This window comes from Myxocyprinus asiaticus, chromosome 38 (genome assembly GCF_019703515.2).
Source record: "Myxocyprinus asiaticus isolate MX2 ecotype Aquarium Trade chromosome 38, UBuf_Myxa_2, whole genome shotgun sequence".
Lineage (NCBI taxonomy): Eukaryota > Metazoa > Chordata > Actinopteri > Cypriniformes > Catostomidae > Myxocyprinus > Myxocyprinus asiaticus.
In genome coordinates this window covers 18,870,919-18,892,014 of record NC_059381.1, presented here as the reverse complement: position 1 = coordinate 18,892,014, position 21,096 = coordinate 18,870,919, and the positions used below count along the sequence as shown (strand labels likewise).

Here is a 21,096-nt window from a genome sequence, read left to right as displayed (position 1 = left end):
ACAGGTTTGCATGAATCACTGGAGGGCTAGGAAAGCAGACTGAAGTTTTTTCACAAGGATGACCACTGATCAGTCACTTGAAATTTTTCTCATCCTCTACCAGTGATGCAACAGAGCAACTGCTCTCAATGGCTTTCAACAGTAAGTCAATTAACTGTAATTACAGCTTGTGGCTCAAGGCCCCACTTTGAGTTGCACAGGATCAGGCTGATCTACATCCACATACCGAGCTCTGAGACATAATCTACTCCCCACAACCTACTTCCTATAAACAGATAGTCCTGCCTAAAACTCATGCCATTAGTTGAGCCAATTTAGCCATGCCAGTCTGGTCAAAGTTTACACTTTTTGGGGAAATCAACCTGCAAATGGCTTAGTTTTAATTGTCTCCACAGTACACTGCATATGATAATCATCTCTGCATATTAAACAGGAAAATGCTGCATCCCTGTGGCTCAACTGCTAGGGCATGGTAGTAGTAAAGCCATGGTCATTGGTTCTATTTCCAGGAAAATCACATACTAATAAAATGTATACCTTGAATGCCTTTAAAAGCATCTGCCAAATGCATAAATGTTCATGTAAATGGATAGGAGAAAGTATACCAGTAAACCTTGAAAAAAATTATACATTTCACCATTAAAGAGAAATGGAGAGAGTGAGGGGTGTGATATTCCCTTAGTGCCGTCATTGATTTGTGTTGCCACCAGTCAGAAAATGAATTCCGTCTCTCTGATGTTTAGTCACCGAAATCATGTGCATTAAGTGCAATTAGTATCCTGCAGGAAATGCGTGATGGGAGGTGTCCCTTCAAGTTTCAATCTGACAATGCAAACTGTGGGGGATTTACACCATTAAAGGTAACAACATATGTAAATAAAATGAACTTGTGTTTGGCAAAGAATATTCAAGTCAGTTGAACCTGTGTTAGTCACACATTGGGCCAGCCTTTGAGTGAGTGGGCTAATTTATCATCCAGAAGACGTGCAATGTTTAAAGAACACATTTATCATAGCAGCAATGATTTGCAAGGCAGTGGCCACATACTTCAGTAGCTTAAAGAGATGGTTTACCGAAAAATTAAAAATTTGTAATCATTGACTTACTGTCATATTGTTCCAAACTAGTATAACTTACTTTCTTCTGTGGAACACAAAAAGATGTTATGCAGTTTGTTAATCTCTGTCACCATTCACTTTCATTGCATCTTTTTTCCATACAATGAAAGTGAAAGTGAAAAAAAAAAAAAAAAAAAAACTTTGTTTGCAACTACGACAGTGTGTGGGACTTTTCCTATCTTTTTCTTTCATGTTGTTGCACCTGCCAACAACTATCCAGGTGTGCGAGGGGTGTTCATTTATTAGAAATAAATATACGACCAGTATACTCACTAACAGATGTACATTTACATTACATTGTGTATTTTTCTTTCTAAAGCCAAATGTCATCATTCCATCCATCATATTAAACCACCAACTTCATTGGTCTTAACCAAGATTCCAGCCCCTTTATAGAGTGTAAAGCTGAAATATATAATAAAATGTACCTTTGAGCAACAGGTCGGTGGCACAGGAGGCTTTATCACAAGCTCAATTATGCTGCATGGGCCTTGAAGCAGAGACATTGCTCTTGATCTGCAGACTTGCGCTTTGGCTTTTCTTTGCTGTCTGCCGTAACCTGTGGCAGAGTAGAGTGTATTTACTTGGACTTCTGAGGTCGGCAATCCTCCTTTTCTAGATTGCTGCTGATTTATTTATGCTGGCCTCTGGTGTAGTACTGTTTTGATCCTGAGATAAACAGGGAATTTACCCTAAAAAAAGAAAATGGACATTAATATCCATGGAGCAGGCATTTATCCTTCTTAGTCATGAAAGAAGGAACCTCAGGTGTGGATTATACATGTCATTTCCTTTGTAAACATGTTTTATCTTCTGTGTGTGTACAAGTATAGGTACATAAAGGCGCAGCGTTTATGCGCTTTCAAAACTTTGCACTGTTTGTTTGAGCATCCCAACCAGCCCAGCATAACAACATTGGGTCAACCAGCGGCATTATTTGGGCTATTTGGGATCATTGGAATATGGGGGGAGTGTGTTTGAACCTGCTTGCAAACACATTATTTTTGCAATTTACAGTCTGGTAACACTAGTGGTGCAGAAATTACACACTTCACCTTTAAGTTGTATTTGGACTGGCTATTTTTTGTGTTTTTGCCTTCATGGCTCTAATCCCAATAGCTTTATAGATTTTGGCATTATAATTAAAATTAAGACATAAACAATTAAATTAAACCATAACATCTCAAATAATTAGTTTCATTTTAAAAGCTTTGTTTATTTCATTTGTCTCATTCACAAATCTCTTTAATGTGAACTAATGCCTATTAATGTGAACTAATGAAACTAATCTGTTGCATCCACAGTGGTTCCCCCTCCATTTCTCATCCTGTAATTGTGCAGACCTTTCTGACGGAGTGAAATTTTTGTCAACGTGTTGCTTTATTTTCTGGTTCTCTCCTTTTGAAGCAAATACTCAATTATGAGGAGCTCTGAAAATAATTGTCTTAATAGGTCAAATATAATACACAAAGTTGTGAGCATGTTTTTTAATTGCTTTGCATGGAGCATTGTTGTTGTTCATTGTTTTTGCTCTTTGAAAATTGAGGGTAAGGGAACAAAACCGATTTTTCAACACCCTGAATTGCTTTGCAGACAAGGGATGGAAATGCCCTAAATATCTATGAAGTTGGAGTTTGCTGCAAGTCACTTCTATCCTCATTTTTCTAGATCACTGAGTATTAAAATAGAACTTTACAGCTACTCTTCCATCTGTTGTTACAATATGGTACTATGTAACCTTGAGAAAATCTAAAAAGAGTTGTCTACGCCTCTTTATCCTAAACTGTTATTACTTTTTGTAATTGCCTTCAAGTCAGTTATGCTGAAAAATAGGATAATAATTCTTGGGTTAAAGGGAGTTATCTTATCTTATTTTTTGTCTTGTTCAAACAACCTATTACAGACCCGTAACCATAACCTCTATTTGTTCTTGCCTAAGAACAGAAAGATGCAACATTTGTACATCACGCATGCATAGACTGAGACAAATACTGGAACTGGAATAGTCAGTGCAATCAGACCTGTTCATCAGCATGGTAATGAGGACAGCCAACAGCACACACAACTTTCCCTCACCCTGAATGCCCTCTGTGCTGGCATCTGTTGGAAGACTTCCACCTAGAGGGGAGCCCAGGCCTTCCAGTTTCCATAGTAACTTGCCAAGGGCCCCCGCAGCTTGGTGCATGAAGTTTCTGGAGTTCAAAGTTGACATGCCACCCCAGAGACGCTGTTACCCTTCATTGGCTGGTTGGGTAAGAAGAGGAATATTAAACTGAAGCAGCTGTTCTCCATGGAGTTCCTCTGTAATGGGGTCTTTCTCATTTACTGCCAACCTCAAATTAACCATGCATGCTTTACTGTATTAGAAGTGGGAATAACAGTACTTACTTCTAAATGTAGTTCATCAGAGAAATCCTCAGAAATAGACGCACAGGAAATGGAATTGTGATCATGATTGACTATATACAGTCTTTTTGATTTTAGCATTTGAAATAGCTTATGAGATATCCAATTCTATACAAAGCTTTGAATAGCCACCTGGAGAAAATTAGTTCAGAAATATTAACTTGCAGACTGAGGTAAATTATGTACAGTATAAAGTCAAATAGTATCACATTCTATGTAGAAGTAAAAAAACAATTCCAAGTATTGTGATATTTTACCCCACAATATTGTATTGATGCTCTAATTCCAAGAATTAATACTTTTTGTTACATTTCTCACATTAACCTAACTCTATATATACTTATTTTCTTGTCAAAATGCATTTATTTCCATCTCAGGAAAGAAATCAAAACAGTATGAAACAATATAATCCTTTATTAACATTTTCCAAGCAAATCCCTCCACAGTATAAAGATAGAAATGCATTAAAATAGCACCAATTCAAGTAACATTAAACATTTCCCAAAGTCTAAGTGGGAGATTGACTAATTGTAATAACTAGTTCCCCCATAGGTTGCATATTCATTGCAATGGGCATTAAATCTTAAACTGTCATCCTCCACAATATTAATCTGCCGGCAGACTGTGGCTATCCGCTTTGCTACATCAATCATAAAGCCATGTTTATGATTCACGCCAAGCGCCGCTTTTAACTACACATGAAAAGTGCTGTAGACAATGTCTTATTTTGTATTTTTGTGATAGTTAAGACTTGACCTGCTTCAGTGGCAATTAAATTATGCCTTACAGAGGCTGCAAAGTACTTTCTTTCTGTCACAAGTCCCATCTGGGCTTGTTTTATACATACAAATAGCATTAAAAGGTCCTTTCCCATCGCTGCTGTGTGTGCGTTAGACACATCACAAAGGTTCTGCCCTAGTTCCACCAGTGTTTTAGCTCGCTTATGCTTTATATGCTGAAATTAACACTTGTGACAAGGAGGACGGTGGGGCCGGGCCGTGAGAGCACACGGCCTGCCCCCAGTCGGGCTAATCTGCCGAGGAGAGGGATAAAGCCGAGCTGGATGTGGCAGTTCAAGAGAGAGAGAGCCACACGCAGCTGCCGTGTTTGTTTATGTTTGTGTCTTTTTAAGTTTTCATTAAACATTGTTTTGACTGTTCAGCCAGTTCCCGCCTCCTCCTTGCCCATTTTAAACTCTGTTACAATGCTTTAAACTTTTTTAATTAATCTCATGAGTTAAAGCGTTAATTTTGACAGCTCTAGTAAAGATAAACATGCTGTAACCAGTGTACGTTATTTCCTCACACTATTAATTTTTTTTATTTTTACTGACGCTGGAACCCAAACAGCAGGTTAAACACTTGTTGCACAGAGCAGCAAAGTTATATGAAAATGAATGAGAAACAAGTAAGTAAAATATTGGAATATATCAATCACTATAAACTAAATATAATGTATTGCAATATTATCACATTGTGGCCCAGATATCAGTATAATATCGCATCGTCAGTTTCCTGCTGACTGCTTGTGATATGCTTGAATGGTTAAATTAGATTATGTAGCTGTCATGTTGATTGGTGTGTTTAACTAAACATTAGCTAAGGATGTGCCAAGGCTAAAATGGACACTTAAAAGCTGCCTACCCATAATTTGTAAAAATGGCCAATTCTTTAATTATGTAGACTGTGTATTGAGCACTGACAACCTTAGAACAAACCAGAATGAAAAGGTCTGAGGTACATTAGATTTAGCCTCATCATCTCATTGGAGAGCACACAGCTAACTTTGTTGGAGCTTTGTTGTCAGATAAAATTGTGTTTTTTTGGAATCTGTTGAGGTGGAACTCTTAAAAAAATGTCTTGCTGTGTGTACCAGGAATGTGTGTATGTGTGTATGTTTTAGAGGTTAAGCCTTAAATCTATGAAGAATTAATGGCATTGTGCATATCTAAGTTTGCCCATGCTCTTTCATCTTCCCTTTATGGCCCGTCTGACATGGCTTTTCAAAGCACCTTATTCCTGCCTCAGAATGGTAAAAATGAACTTGTTTGTCTGTGGGAGAATATCTTCAATCTGACTCACAAAATATGTATGCTATCTCCGACTTGACATTCAGTGTCAGGCACACGTCAATGTGTGTACAGCTCATCTCAGTCTCTAAGAAGCCTTGCTTTGCTTGTTTTGCCAGCATCAGTGTGTCTGACTCTGTTACATAAGGATTAATACACCATCACGCCAGTTTGATGGGATCATTCGGCAGAGTTCTGAGATGAATTAATGCAGCTGTGTTTTTGCATAAATATAGTGATTTAATGTAGAGAGGATATTACTTGCTTTGTGTCAGATGCAAACATGTGGATTGGTAACACATCAATGATCTTGGGTAAATGATGAGCTGTTTTCATTAGCCTTCATATGTACATTCCATGACATGTAATATATGTGGGATAATACAATGAGTCAAGGAAAAAATATGATTTAATGTAGATTATATGTAATACAGTATATTGCTCATTTGAAAGACAGCATTGTAAGAAAACTGTAACACTACTGTAACATTAGCCTCTTTAAGTTGCAACATATCATGTGTGATATGGTAAAATGCCACATATCGCAGGTTTAAATTCACAATGTATAATAATACACTAAACTCTGCTGAAAAAATTAATCAAATAAAACAGACTAAAGCCTTCACACCGCAATTGATATTGTCGCGTGGCGTCACTAGACTCTGCGATCTGTGTCGCTGGTGGGCATTCCTACTGCTGTTGCTTTAATGTTATTGTTGGACTGCACATCTGGCCATAGTAGCTTTGAAAATTATACAGATTATACTGCCAGTAAAACTAAGATATCATTTTAATTTGACAATGAATCAGTTCTATTATTTCTAATAATGAACATTTTGCAGGGGAGAGTGTTTTTATATAACCTGCAGCAGTGCTCATGCATGATGTCATGAACAAGATGAACTGTCTATCAATGTATGAATCAAACTTACTTGGAATGGCGACATGGTTTTTCACACATCATTTTTATTAGGGTATACTGTATCCATGAATGTGGCTACAGACAAATGATATAGAACTCACAAAAACTTTTAACTTCTCCATCTTGCCTGCACTCGACTTCAGTACTCGCACACTCACTGCCTGGAGATGGATGACGTGAGCTCAACTTAATGCTAATTGGTAGTCGCCCCCGAATGTTGCTCATCATTGTATAAAGTTTAAATTTGTCATCAACGGTCACTGCAGCTTGTGTCGTCAGAAGTCGTTGTGCTCTCATTGAAATGAATGGGATCGTGACGCTTTGTAGCTCAATGCCACCGGCGGTGTGAACGGGGGTTAAGATGGTTTGCTGGTCTTTGTTCGTCTCCAAGCCTGGATTTGCTTTTCTGGTTTAAGAGGGGTTTTCGAAACTTTTCAGCTGGTCAGACTGGGAGACCAGCTGGTTCGACAACACAAACCAACTGAACACCAACTTGGTTAGGCTGGGAGACCAGATTAAACCAGTTAAAATCACAATACTGTATTTTGATGTATTGTATGAACTTTTAAACTAAAACCCAACCTGCTGAAAAACCCAACTTAATCAAGCCCAAGCTGGTTTTCTGGTCTTAGCTGGTTTAAGATAGTCTCCCTGCCTAGCCAAGTTGATCATCAGAAAGTCTAGTTGGTCTCCTAGTCTGACTGCATTGGTGTACAGCTGGTTTAGCTGGTCAGCCAACTAGTCTCTGGGTCTGATCAGCTTACAAGTGCCAAAAACCAGAACCAGAACTTTTTTTTAAGATAGATGCTGATATGTTTGTCCCAGTAAATTTTAATCCTCCCTAACCTGGCAAAAGCTTGTTATTTGCAGTGATCTTAAGAGTTAGCATGCTAACTCATGCTTCCTCATTTGGCAGCAAATACACCTGCTTTTGTTTTGCTTAAGTGCTGTCCGACATGGGGTGTGCCGATTGGCTATGGAGCCTGCAGTTATCTATTCATTAGGAATAAAGATTAAGAATAAAAGTGCATGGTGTGCAAGGACTTTGCTAGAGGAACCCGCTGGTTGCAAAGCAAGCTGCCACCCAGAAGGTTGAGCTGTTTTGGATTTATTTTGTAATTAGGCTTATTGATTTGCCATCCTATTGTGTTTTACGTGTTTATATGCCTCCTGTGTGTTCTCAGCAAGGGCACAGCCCTGCACATTTGCTGTATCGACACACATTAACCAAGGAGTCCAAAAATTTGGCTTCATTTAATATAGAGCCTCAACCACTACATTACCAAGTCAAAGAAGTTCAAATAAAAATATAATTACTGTACTGGATTTCTCTGAGAATGCGTTTATTTGTTTTGGTGAGTTCTTCAAGGCAGCCAGTGTTGTCTAGCGGAAAATGGACTGCTATTTCTTTGCTTTCAGTAAGCAAACAACTTAGTCGTATGCAAATGAAATATATTAGCCTGTTCACTGATTTGTTTATGACTGTTTATGAGACTGATTTTTCAGAGTACACAATACAACAATGAGGATTTTGGATTACAATGAATTACTCAGATTAAATGTAGAGAGAGACATTTAAAGCTCAGGGACCAAGTAATATAGTTGTCTGGCTGGATGTATGCTCTTACTTAAGACTGTATTTGGTTTTGTAGACAGTTTTACTTTTTCTATTTGTGGAGAAGGCCTGAGATTATTTAAGGCTCAAATTCATTTTGAGGAAGACAGAACCACGGTTTCTTCCTACAGTACTTTAACATCATCCAAAACCTCTAGTATACACTTCCTGTATAACAAAAATGTCTTGGTTACTGTCGTAACCTCCGTTCCCTGATGGAGGGAACGAGACATTGTGTCGATGTAGTGACACTAGGGGTCGCGCTTGAGAGCCCCGATCACCTCAGATCTTTGAGAAAAGGCCAATGAGAATTGCAGAGTGGAATTTGCATGCCACTCCCCGGACATACGGGTATAAAAGGGAGCTGGAATGCAGGATTCATTCAGGTTTTGTGCTGAGGAGCCGAGACACGGTCCCGGCCATTTCAGCGGCTAGTACAGCGTTGTGGCAAGAGGGACACAACGTCTCGTTCCCTCCATCAGGGAATGGAGGTTACGACAGTAACCGAGATGTTCCCCTTCTGTCACTCACTCGACGTTGTGTCGATGTAGTGACACTAGGGGTCCCTATGGAAAAACGCCACAACAGCTGAACCATGTTACGTGAACTGCCGATGCAGATGCAAGCTGCTGCGTGCATAATAGCAGGTGCATCAGACTACACGTAACCTCCCCCAACACCCCAAAAGACGACATGTAGTTCCCCACATCCCTGGGGGGGGGGGGAGCGACGTAACTAGCATGGGCACAGCCTTTTCTCTCTATGTTTTCTCTCCACAGAGTATTAGATTCAGCTGGGGCCATCTAACGCTATCATATGCATCGGGGAAGGTGTTCTTTTCCTTTCCTATTCTTTCAGGGGGAAAAGACCCCATGGAGACCACATCCTGCCCAAAAGGGGAGGTCAACATGTGGCAATACGACACATGGGCTCAGCAGCCGCACATGGAAGAGGCGTGGTGGTAGGTCCCACCACGAAAAAAAAGGGGGGGGTTGGGGGAATCTACAAACACAGCGACCGCCGACAGGGAGACCGTACCACGGAATATACATCACAGGGGTTACCGGAGTAATCAGCACAGGGTATATTAGACCCCGTAGTGGGGCTGGCTGCGAACTCCTCCGCCGAGTTCGCAAACCATATGGCTAGGGAGGAAGGAAATCCAGGGTCCACGACTTCATGAACTCGACTAGGGGTAAAAGCACACGTTTTCACCTCAGGGGAGGGGCGCCTTTGAGGAACCTGATGATCAGGTCGTGCTGTCCGAGGGACTTACCGTCGACTGCGCTGTGGTGAGCCGCTATAGCGGCTACATAAACCTTCAAGGTGGAGGGGGACAGCTGCCCCTCCAGCCTCTCCTGCATAAATGAGAGCACTGACCCGACTGCACATCTCTGGGGGTCTTCGGGTCGGGAAGAACACCAATTAGCAAATAAGCCCCACTTTAGGGCATAAAGCTGCCTAGTAGAGGGAGCTCTGGCTTGAGTGATCATGTCTAGGTGTGGATGCCAGAGGGTGCCCTGTCCCTGAGAAAGAAGGTCCTTCCTCAGGGGAATCCGCCAGGGAGGTGCTGTTGCGAGGAGCGTGAGGTCCGAGAACCAAGTCTGAGTGGGCCAGTATGGGCCACGAGGGTGACTTGTTCCTCGTCCTCCCTGACCTTGCACAGGGTCTGTGCAAGAAGGCTTACTGGGGGAATGCGTATTTGCGCAGCCCCCAGGGCCAGCTGTGTGCCAGTGCATCTGTCCCGAAGGGGGCTCCCGTCAGGGAATACCATATCGGGCATTGGGAGGATTCCCGGTAAGCGAACAGGTCTACCTGTGCTTTGCCGGATCGACTCCAAATCAGCTGGACCACCTGGGGGTGGAGTCTCCACTCTCCGCTGAGTGTTGCCTGCCATGACAGCGCGTCCCTTGTGGCGTTGAGGCTGCCCAGGATATGAGTGTCCCGCAGTGACCTCAGCCACTTCTGACTCCAGAGGAGGAGATGGCGGGCAAGTTGCGACATGCGATGAGAGCATACGCTGCCTTGGCGATTTATATATGCTACTGTCACTGTGTTGTCGGACCGGACCAACACATGCTTGCCCCATGCTTGCCATGCTTGCCCTGGAGGCAATAGCCTCTGCAGGGCGAGTAGTACAGCCAGCAACTCTAGGCAGTTGATGTGCTAACCCAGTCGCAGTCCTGACCAGGAACCAGCGACTGCGTGCCTGTTGCACACAGCACCCCAGGCCAGTTTGGAGGCATCTGTTGTGACCACGACATGTCTGGACACTTGCTGTAGGGGAACTCCTGCCCATAGAAATGCAAGGTCTGTCCAAGGGCTGAATAAGTGGTGGCAGAGCAGCGTGATAGCTACGTGATGTGTGCCGCGGTGCCATGCCCATCTCGGGACTCGAGTCTGAAGCCAGTGCTGAAGCGGTCTCATATGCATCAACCCGAGCGGTGTGACTGCCGCTGAGGAAGCCATATGCCCCGGGAGCCTCTGAAAGTGTTTCAGTGGAACCACTGTCCTCCGCCTGAATGACTTCAGGCAGTTCAGCACCGAATGCACACGCTCGCTTGTGAGGCAACACTATCATTGAAACCGAGTCTAACTCCATGCAGAGAATAAAGATGCTCTGAACCGGGGAGAGCTTGCTCTTTTCCCAGTTGACCCGAAGCCCTAGACGGTTGAGGTGCCTGAGCACCAAATCCCTGTGCGCACACAGCAACTCTCGAGAGTGTGCTAGAATCAGCCAGTCATCGAGGTAGTTGAGTATGTGGATGCCCACTTCCCTTAACGGGGCAAGAGCTGCCTCTGCGAATTTTGTGAAGACACAAGGGGACAGGGACAGGCCGAAGGGGAGGACCTTTTTCTGATACGCTTGGCCGTCAAAAGCAAACCATAGGAAGGGTCTGTGTTGAAGTAGAACCGAGGCATGAAAGTACGCGTCCTTCAGGTCTACCGCCGTGAACCAATCTTGATGCCGGATGCACGCCAGAATGTGTTTCTGCGTTAGCATCTTGAAAGGGAGTTTGTGTAAGGCCCGGTTTAGAACTTGCAGGTCCAAGATTGGACGCAACCCACCGCCTTTCTTTGGTACGATGAAGTAAGGGCTGTAGAACACTTTCCCCATCTCGGCTGGAGGGACAGGCTCTATCACGCCCTTGCGTAGAAGGGTCGCAATCTCCGCACACAGGGTGGCGACGTTCTCGCCCTGCACTGAAGTGAGGTGGATGCTGCTGAACTGGGGCGGGCGCCTGGCGAACTGAATCGCGTAGTCGAGTCATATGGTCCTGGCCAGCCACTGCGACGTGTTGGAAAGCGTTAGCCACGTGTCCAAGCACTGGGCAAGGGGCACTAAGGGGACGACCACGTCTGACATACCTGGGGGTGGGGCCTCACGGCAGGGGGGAGCAGGCAACGCCATGTCGAGGAGCATTGCTTCGACCCGAGGCGGCTGCGCTGAGGGGGACCTCAAAGCACTTACCTTGCTCTGCGTACCCGGCATAGGGCGGGTTAGCGACTGAGGAGGAGGGCCTCTTGGGCCATCCTCGAGACTCGTCACAACTGGCTGGCCGTAGGTATGGTGCAGCCAGGCGCGCGAAGGCAGGGGGGCCATGTTCGCGGGGCCCTGGCTGCGAATGCTCGGTGTCTGGCAGCCATGACAACGGCTGCCGTGAACACCGATTATGTGACCCAAGGACTGAGGAAACCGCTCTTTTTTGACAATTTGGGTACCGCAGCCCGTTCGGGGTGTGGCGAACAAAAAAGAAAAGGAAACAAAGGATTTACCTCCCGGCCCTCCAGCGGGGGATGGAGTGGTCTGGATACCAGCTCCGTAGCGGACATCTCGCTCCCTGGGTCGTCCGTCTCAGGGGCGCTCAGGAGCCTTCTCGAAGGTGGCCGCCCAGTCGAGTCCTTGGCATCCGACATCGCCAGTGCGCTCTCTGATGCAGCAATCGAAGACTCATCCTGCTCGCGGGCCCCGAAAGAGACATCAAGCCGGCCATGAGGCGGGCTGGTCTCATTTCGGAACCGGACGGGAGCAAACGAGCGTGCTGGGAAACGGGAGGTCCGCGGGGAATTACGAGACCGAGCCCATTGAACTCCCCAAATTGCCTCCAGCACCAGCTGGGCTGGCCTCACACCCGTGGGTAGAAGGCACAGCGCGGGGGGCGGCTAGAGTGGCTTTCCCTCAGAAGATGGAAAGCCGCAACCGCAACGTTGCCATGGTCATACCTCGCAATGAGAACATGAACCATCCACAAACGCTGCCTCAGTGTAATCACTGCCCAGACACGTGAGCCAGTGCCCTTGGCCATTGGAGGCGGAGAGATAACGACCGCATCCAGGAATCACACAAAGACGGAAAGGCATCTTTAAAAAGACGCATCTTTAAAAAGTTCAACGTCAATGTGTGTGCTCTAATAAAGAAAATATACTCTTTAGCAGGAATATACACTCTTTTAGTGCTATCGAAGCACCCAGGGGCGAGAGAAAGCCACTGGAAATGCGCCATATATCCAACAGCATACGCTTCTTAAGAGGTGAATGGAACAGCAGTAGTATTCAGCTCACTGATAGTACAACCGCTCGGCTCCGAAGAAAAAAATCTGAATGAATCCTGCATTCCAGCTCCCTTTTATACCCGTATGTCCAGGGGAGTGGTATGCAAATTCCACTTGCCAATTCTCATTGCCCTTTTCTCAAAGATCTGAGGTGATCGGGGCTCTCAAGAGCGGCCCCTAGTGTCACTACATGGACACAACGTCAAGTGAGTGACAAAAGGGGAACAAGTACTTCTTTTCTTTTTCCCAATTTTTTTACTAGTGGTCAACCGAGAGGGGTTTTTCAATGGCCAATAGTGAAAATTAGAGAGAAGCGGAATGTGATATAAGCTAATACAATTGAATTATAGCAATTAAGATATATACATAAACTCAGCAAAAAAAGAAATGTCCCTTTTTCAGGACACTGTATTTTAAAGATAATTTTGTTAAAATCCAAATAACTTTACAGATCTTTATTGTAAAGGGTTTAAACAATGTTTTCCATGCTTGTTTAATGAACCATAAACAATTAATGAACATGCATCTATGGAACAGTCATTAAGACACTAACAGCTTACAGACGGTAGGCAACTATGGTCACAGTTATAAAAACTTAGGACACTAAAGAGACCTTTCTACTGATTCTGAAAAACACCAAAAGAAAGATGCCCAGGGTCTCTGCTCATCTGCTTGAATGTGCTTTAGGCATGCTGCATGGAGGCATGAGGACTGCAGATGTAGCCATGGGCAAAAAATTGCAATGTCTGCAATGTCCGCTTAAGACAGTGCAACAGGGAGACAGGAAGGACAGCTGATCATCCTCGCAGTGGCAGACCACGTGTAACAACACCTGCACAGGATCGGTACATCTGAATATCACACCTGCGGGACAGGTACAGGATGGTAACAACAACTGCCCGAGTTACACCAGGAATGCACAATCCCTCCATCAGTGCTCAGACTGTCTGCAATAGGCTGGACTGAAGGCTTGTAGGCCTGTTGTAAGGCAAGTCCTTACCAGACATCACCGGCAACAATGTCGCCTATGGGCACAAACCCACATTCGCTGGACCAGACAGGACTGCCAAAAAGTGCTCTTCACTGACGAGTCACGTGGACGAGGAGTGATGGTCGGTCTCATGTATATCGTCGAAGGAATGAGCGTTACACCAAGGCCTGTACTCTGGAGCAGGATCGATTTGGAGGTGGAGGGTCCGTCATGGTCTGGGGTGGTGTGTCACAGCATCATCAGACTGAGCTTGTTGTCATTGCAGGCAATCTCAACGCTGTGCATTTCAGGGAAGACTTCCTCCTCCCTCATGTGGTACCCTTCCTGCAGGCTCATCCTGACATGACCCTCCAGCATGACAGTGCCACCAGCCATACTGCTCGTTCTGTGCGTGATTTCCTGCAAGACAGGAATGTCAGTGTTCTGCCATGGCCAGCGAAGAGCCCGGATCTCAATCCCATTGAGCACGTCTGGGACCTGTTGGATCGGAGGGTGAGGGCTAGGGCCATTCCCCCCAGAAATGTCCAGGAACTTGCAAGTGCCTTGGTGGAAGAGTGGGGTAAAATCTCACAGCAAGAACTGGCAAATCTGGTGCAGTCCATGAGGAGGAGATGTACTGCAGTACTTAATGCAGCTGGTGGCCACACCAGATACTGACTGTTACTTTAGATTTTGACCCCCCCTTTGTTCAGGGACACATTATTCCATATTCACATGTCTGTGAAACTTGTTCAGTTTATGTCTTAGTTGTTGAATCTTTTTATGTTCATACAAATATTTACACGTTAAGTTTGCTGTAAGTAAAAGCTGTTAAAAATGAGAGGACGTTTCTTTTTTGCTGAATTTATTATTTGAATGTAGGCATAATAATAATATTGATTATCCATTGACAGATCTGTTGGTATTGGGTTTGGGGCTAATGCTTCTGTTAACTGGCCAAGCACTTATATAACTCTTCACACAAGCTGACAGCTTTACTTCAGAATGTTCTACATTTGATTCAGCTCTGTTAATGTGTTGCATTAAATCAACTTTGCGTAATGTGTAAACTAGTGACAGACTCGAGATAAACCAGTCGGTATTTGGCCATTTTTAGATTATTGGCATTGGCCGATTTATCTCTAGTCTATCACTAGCTTTCACATTGCAGAGATATGATGTAATTCAGCACATTTCTGGAGCTGAATCAAATGCAGAACATTCTGAGGTAAAGCTGGAAGCTTGGATAAATTGTTATATAATTACCCATGATTGCAGTGGGTACAACTGGGATCTCAGTCACTGAATGCTTCTGTGTGTAGATCTATCTCAAATGGTTTGTTTCAAGGTCAGTTTCTCTCTTGTTCAATCATTGAAGTCCGCAACACCGCAATGATCAGAGCCAGGAAACTTTGCATTCCTAAAGTTTCTTCTTCTCTGCAATGTGTCATGACTTTTGAAATATTATGTTATGAATGATTGACAAGCTCACTGATAATGCAGATTGCAGTGATTCTTTTGTAAGTTTTTAATCCTCAAGAGGAAACAATTTTGAGCCTCTTTTATATGTGGTATTTCAACATTTTTAAGAACTAATTCAGGTGTCTGGATCACAGTGGTGGAGCAAAACTGTACAGTCCAGATCACGTAAAGCATCTTGACAGATATAAAGTTAAGCAGATCATGATAGTCTGCTGCAGCCTCCAAAACCATACAGAATTGACCTGCAAGCTTGTAAATTGCACCGTGCAAATTGTGTTCAGCTCTAAATTTTTGGGTGTTTGTGTCGTTACTTGATTTGCAGAAATCTTGTACTGCCCTGCTGAAAAACAAAAAAACAACAAAAAAAAAAAACAGGTAAAACCAGCTGGTTAGCTGGTCTCTTAGCCTAGTTTTAGAGGGGCTTTGGGCACTTTTCAGCTAGTCAGAATGGGTGACGAGTTTGCTGACCAGCCAAACAAGACCACTTACATTTTACCCTCAGAATTTTGTTGTGCAACAGGTACAGTTTCACATTTTGTATAGTTTTTCTCCCGTCTCTTTTTGTGACATAATGGTATCTATCACTTAGAACTAACGGCCGCTTGTTGCCTGAGAGCGATCGTGGCTGATCTCATTTACCATAGTTGATGTGAGAAGATGAGATATATTAGCCTCACCTCTGGAAACTAATATACTATCATTTATGGCATTACACTCCCCAACTGCACACAAACGAAAATGCTCAGAAAGCTCCATCAGGTGTCTTCCATTAAACTGGAAAATTTAAGCTTAAGGTAGGCTACCGTTATGAAATATCAGTGTGGTTCAGAGCCCTCAGGTAATTGTGGGTGGAAAATAAGTTTGCAAGGGGCCTATAATTCTTCATATTTCAGATAGTGCCGAGCCCTAATTGTCATATTTAGCCTGAGAATCAGCCTGCCTAACACGGAGGTTTTTCAGTAAGTGCTTGTGACAGTACTCAGGGTTACCTTGGCAGCTTGCTGCACGTTACTCTTTTATGCTAACACCCCATTCACCCATTTCTCTACTGTGGTAAATACTCATCTCTGCCTGTTGCATACTATTGACACTTTGTTTTCTTCAGAGATCCAAAACACACTGCTTTGTGTTCCTAGTACATTCAAGGTCCTTCCCAGGAGTCAGTTTTAATTGGTTGGCATGCCTAGTTTCTGGGGGTGTGTGGCATATGGTTTTCCTTTAACTTCATGCCAGAAACTGTAATTTTATATAAACTACCTCAGTAATTAGTTAACAAAGAATTTGTATTTATTTAATTATTTTATGTATTTATTCAGTTTGGATGTGCTGGGGACATTCCATTGGGTTTAAAGTCCACATGGAAAATCTAGGATTTAAAATTAAAAAATGAAACCTGGAACTTAAGAGCTAGGATTTAATTTAAAAACAAAACAACAACAAAAAAAGAAATGTCGTGATGTAAAGAAAATAAGAAATGTTTAAGACCATTTCTCTGTCTTTTTTTTTTTTTTTTTTTTTTTTTTTCAAACAAGCACATTTTTGAATGACCATGTTTATGTTTGTATAAAAAGTCAGATTTCCTTGCTTCCATAGAAACACTCAAGATGCTCTTTGGAACATTCTCATATCATGCTGGAATAACATGGACCATCAGGTTTTGCACGAACTTGTAGAGTCCATGCCAGCTCAAGTGCATGCTGTCATTAAAGCAAAAAGGGGGCCATAACATATACTAAGAAATTTGAAATTCATGTTAATTTTTCAATTTAAAATTTTTAGTAAAATTGTTTTGCTGATAATATAGTGTGTAATGAAACTATATAATATACGCATTTATCTTTTTGACTTTTTGAACCCTATAGTATATTCGAGTTTGTATAGGTATAATTTAGTGGTCTCTATATGGCTCATCTCTAAAATATGGATTTCTATCTCTCTTTCTCTTCACCAGCTGCCTTGCAAGTGGAAATCACTCCAGCCCAAGGAGAGATCAGCGTGGGAGAGTCTAAATTCTTTTTGTGTGAAGGTAGGAGGACGACCCACCTGTGATGAAACAAATCAAGGGTCACTTCATATTTAACCTTCATGAAGTCCCTTTGATTTCAAACCTACATTTACCACTCTGTTCAAAGCATTTAAACAAGTTCTTTAATTCTGCTTGTAGGCAGGGTGGACTAGCTTTGATGTATTTATTTATAGTCTAGAGAGATTTTCATTGACCTGCCTGGTTCTTGCAGTCAATCACTTTGTGAATTTTAACCCTTGACTTCCACCTAAGGAAGGTGATGTTAAGGAATGGGCTAGATGAAAAGCAAAAACAAAATTTCCTCTAAAGTATTATAAATAAGGAGTACCTGAAATATTAAAAGGATGATTGTGACAAGCTCTTCTAAGACATCAAATAAAAATAAAAATAAATAAATAAACAATTATAAAGACCCTAAGAAATGTATTGATGTGCAGTTTTCTTTACTGGGTATATATCTAGTGTTTTATTGCAACAGGAAAATGGTGTGTCCCTTTTTAAAAATAGCCAATAACCTTTAATTTACATCACAGCCATGGGCATGATTTGCTACTTGCTAGTTGCTTGCAGGTGGAATTGTTGGGAGAGACATTCTCATTCTACAGACCATTTGATCTGTGTACTGTAAGATAAGTCATCAATATTTTTGGTCTGTTTTTCAGGACAGAAACTCTTTAAATTTTCAAAGTATGTATCATCTTGAAGTTTATTTATAGAAAAATATTCAACTTTTAGAACAATATTAGCACATACAATGGCCTCAAAGCTAATTGACATGAACTAAAAGCCAAAAAAACTTTCATTTTGATTTCATAAGGTCTTCAAGCAACAGTACTTTTCACTTTTTGATATCTATTCACAGGTAGTTTCATGAGATTCTTGATATCTCATTGCACATTTACAATATTCATTATGTCCTTGGATTGTGTGTCCATTACAGCAGCAGAGATTAAGATTTCAGCACCGATTAGACAGGCCTGTTTAAATGTTTGTTTGTTTTTTGCCTCAGGGCTGGTGAACTGACAGTCTGTCATGGTGATTTCTGTGTGCTTTCAGTTGTTGGAGATGCAAAGGAAATAGACTGGTATGCTCCCAATGGTGAAAAGCTCCAGCCAGGAAGAACAGACATCAGTGTCAGCCAGAATGACGAGTCCTCATCCACACTTACAATCTACAATGCCAGCGTTGACCATGCTGGCATGTACAAGTGTGTGGCCAAAAATGGGGACAAGGAATCTCAGGGCACCGTCATCGTAAAGATTTTCCGTAAGTAAAGTATTTGTGTTTTGCCTTTAATACAGCAATGTTTTAATCTACACAACAAATCACCCTTGCATGTAATTAAATGTAACTACAATTATTGATTATCGTTAGGTAAAATATCATGATACTTTCAAATATCAGTAATTTAACCTCCACCTCTACAGTTTTCACTACAGCATGCCATAACAAAACAACAGTGCACCAATTATAAAAGCTTAGGGTTGTAAACATGGATGAGTTTTGGGGGCTTAAGTCTCAAATGTTTTAAGTAAATCCCTAAAGGTTTTTATCACTTTTTGCCTGATAATATTTGTCAATAATAACATCATTCAGAGCTGTAAGTCTGCTCTTTAAATCTGATATAGTCTCGCACGCCAGATTTTTGACTATTGGTTTAATGTCCAGTACATATTTATTATGCAACAAAGTGAAAGTTCATTTAAATTTTGGTACAGCATTCTGTTCTGTAGGCAACCTCGAAGAAATTAGAGGAGCCTGTTTGTTGATTCTTTGGAAAGAGTTTACTTTCATCCATTTGTAATAAGCACTGAATATTTCAGAGCCATAACTCTGATAACAAAGTGAATATTATTTGGCTTAAAGACATGTGTCTGACCACTAACTAACTAACCACTAACACTAATAAGTGTGTTGTATTCCAATGTTTCATGAAAGGAGGGCCCAATACGCATACGTATACAGTGGTCTGGGCTAAACCCCTAATATCCACACTGGACCTATAAACACCCCCTGGTTAAAACACATGCCAATTTTAAACAGCAACATGGATTGTTGTGCAGTGTCAGAAATTAAGAGGGGCTCAGTGCAAAAATGCCACTGAAAGTGACAAAAATGCCCTTAACATTTCAAATGTTGGGACAAAAACTGTTTTTGAATTTTAACATCCGATATAGATCTTAATTTTCTTTTCTAGGCCTACTTATGCATCATAAGTATTTGAGTCAAGAATATTTCAAACGTTTTCTCAGGCTCGCCACATGACCTGAACAAAAAGTGCCTTTTCGAAAAAATGACAAAATATTGGATTGTTTTTTTTTTTTTTTTACTTCAATCTCAGTCTTTAGGGTTTCTCTGTTTTATGTTTTTTTGTCAACATAAACAACAAAATGGCTACCTACATGTTGGTTAGACCACATGACTTTGATTTAGTGGTCAACATTTTTTTGAATAATAATAATATTTTAAAACAATTGTTTCACTGCAGATTATTCTACACTACTCGTGCAAACATTTATTTTTCAAGAATTTCAGCTTTTAATGAGACTTAAAAGCTGAGATTTTTTTACTGTCTCTGGATGGTTACACCACACAACATTTTTAACTTTAAGCCCCAGAAAAACATATTAAAATGACTTTGAACTCAGAAATTGAAAATATGATCATTATAGAAGAGGTGTGTTCAAGTAATCATTTTGTGTGTATTGCATTTTTTTAATGAATTTCTGAATAATTTAATAGATCTGGACAAAAATAAAAAACAAAAAAAAATGAGTGTCACGTCATTGACCCATTTAATTCTTTTTCAGAGAAACTCACTTTCCAGAATGCTCCATCGCCCCAAGAGTTTAATGAGGGGGATGATGCTGACATCATCTGCGATGTCATAAGCTCACCACCCCCGACTATCATCTGGAAGTATAAAGCGATGAGAATCCAGCCTGAGTCTGATGGTAAGACATGTATAGGCAGAAGGCCAAAAGAGCAGATAGTCTCTCATAATCTTTCAATCCCACTCCTTCTCACCGTCTATTTTACCCCTTTCTGTAACACTCTTCACTTCGCTTTTTTTAAGCTTCTGCCATCCTTTCTTCTGTCTTGCCTGTCAAAAACATCCCTTCTTTGAGTTAAACGTCTGTGCACAGCACAGACACCCCACTCATGAGTTTCAGCACTCTGGCATAATGGAAGCAGCGTGAAATTGAAGCACCTGAACTTTGATTTGGAGAAATCAAAGTTACAAAATTTTTTAGCCTCATTCTAATGTTTATGAATTCAGATTATTCTAAATTTGTGCATACACACATTTAGTGTATAAGATGTAATGTCATTTTTATCTGAGCTGTTTTGTTTGTCTGTTCAAGCCTCCTTTGGATGGAACTATTTTAACCTCAGAGGGCTCTTCCCTCAGAGACCGCTGGAATAGACAGTGACTACAGCTCTCTGCTGTGAGACATGAACTCACAGTTTTTTCATTGCAAAACCACTAATTGCAGCATAACTTGAAACCCAAACTGCTCTATGTAAATAATACATTTTGCACATTTCTCTTGTTAACCACTTCGGTGCTCTTCTTTTTTTTGACTAATGTTCTGCAGTAAATAGTATCCATACTGTGCACATTATGCAAATTTCCTGTATGCACTGAATAACCAGGTTACCTACATTTACCAAAATATGGAGTATAGAACAGAGAACACTGCATGGAATATTGTTATTTCACAATGCAATGTGCTCGACTTGACCACCCATTCCATTGTGGCAAATGAACTGGAAGTAATTATAGCCACAATTTTAAAATTTTATTTTTGACTCATTATTGATTAGACCACCAAAAGTTAAGACATTTTTACACAAAATTAATACAAAAATGCAAAATAACCATTTTTTATTTCCAAGATGATACCTGGACATGATGATGTCATGTGACAACAA

The 21,096-nt window shown here is 41.7% G+C and overlaps 1 protein-coding gene across 6 annotated transcripts in view; it reads left to right on the top strand.

Moving 5' to 3' along the window:
• LOC127429385 (neural cell adhesion molecule 1-like) overlaps window positions 1–21,096 on the top strand; it is a 318,093-nt gene that overhangs the window by 196,097 nt on the left and 100,900 nt on the right. For all 6 annotated transcript variants that reach the window (XM_051678384.1, XM_051678381.1, XM_051678382.1 and 3 more), the window contains exons 2-4: window positions 17,086–17,160; window positions 18,217–18,426; window positions 19,971–20,114. In XM_051678384.1, coding sequence (XP_051534344.1) covers window positions 17,086–17,160; window positions 18,217–18,426; window positions 19,971–20,114 — 429 coding nt within the window. The remainder of the gene's footprint in view (window positions 1–17,085; window positions 17,161–18,216; window positions 18,427–19,970; window positions 20,115–21,096) is intronic.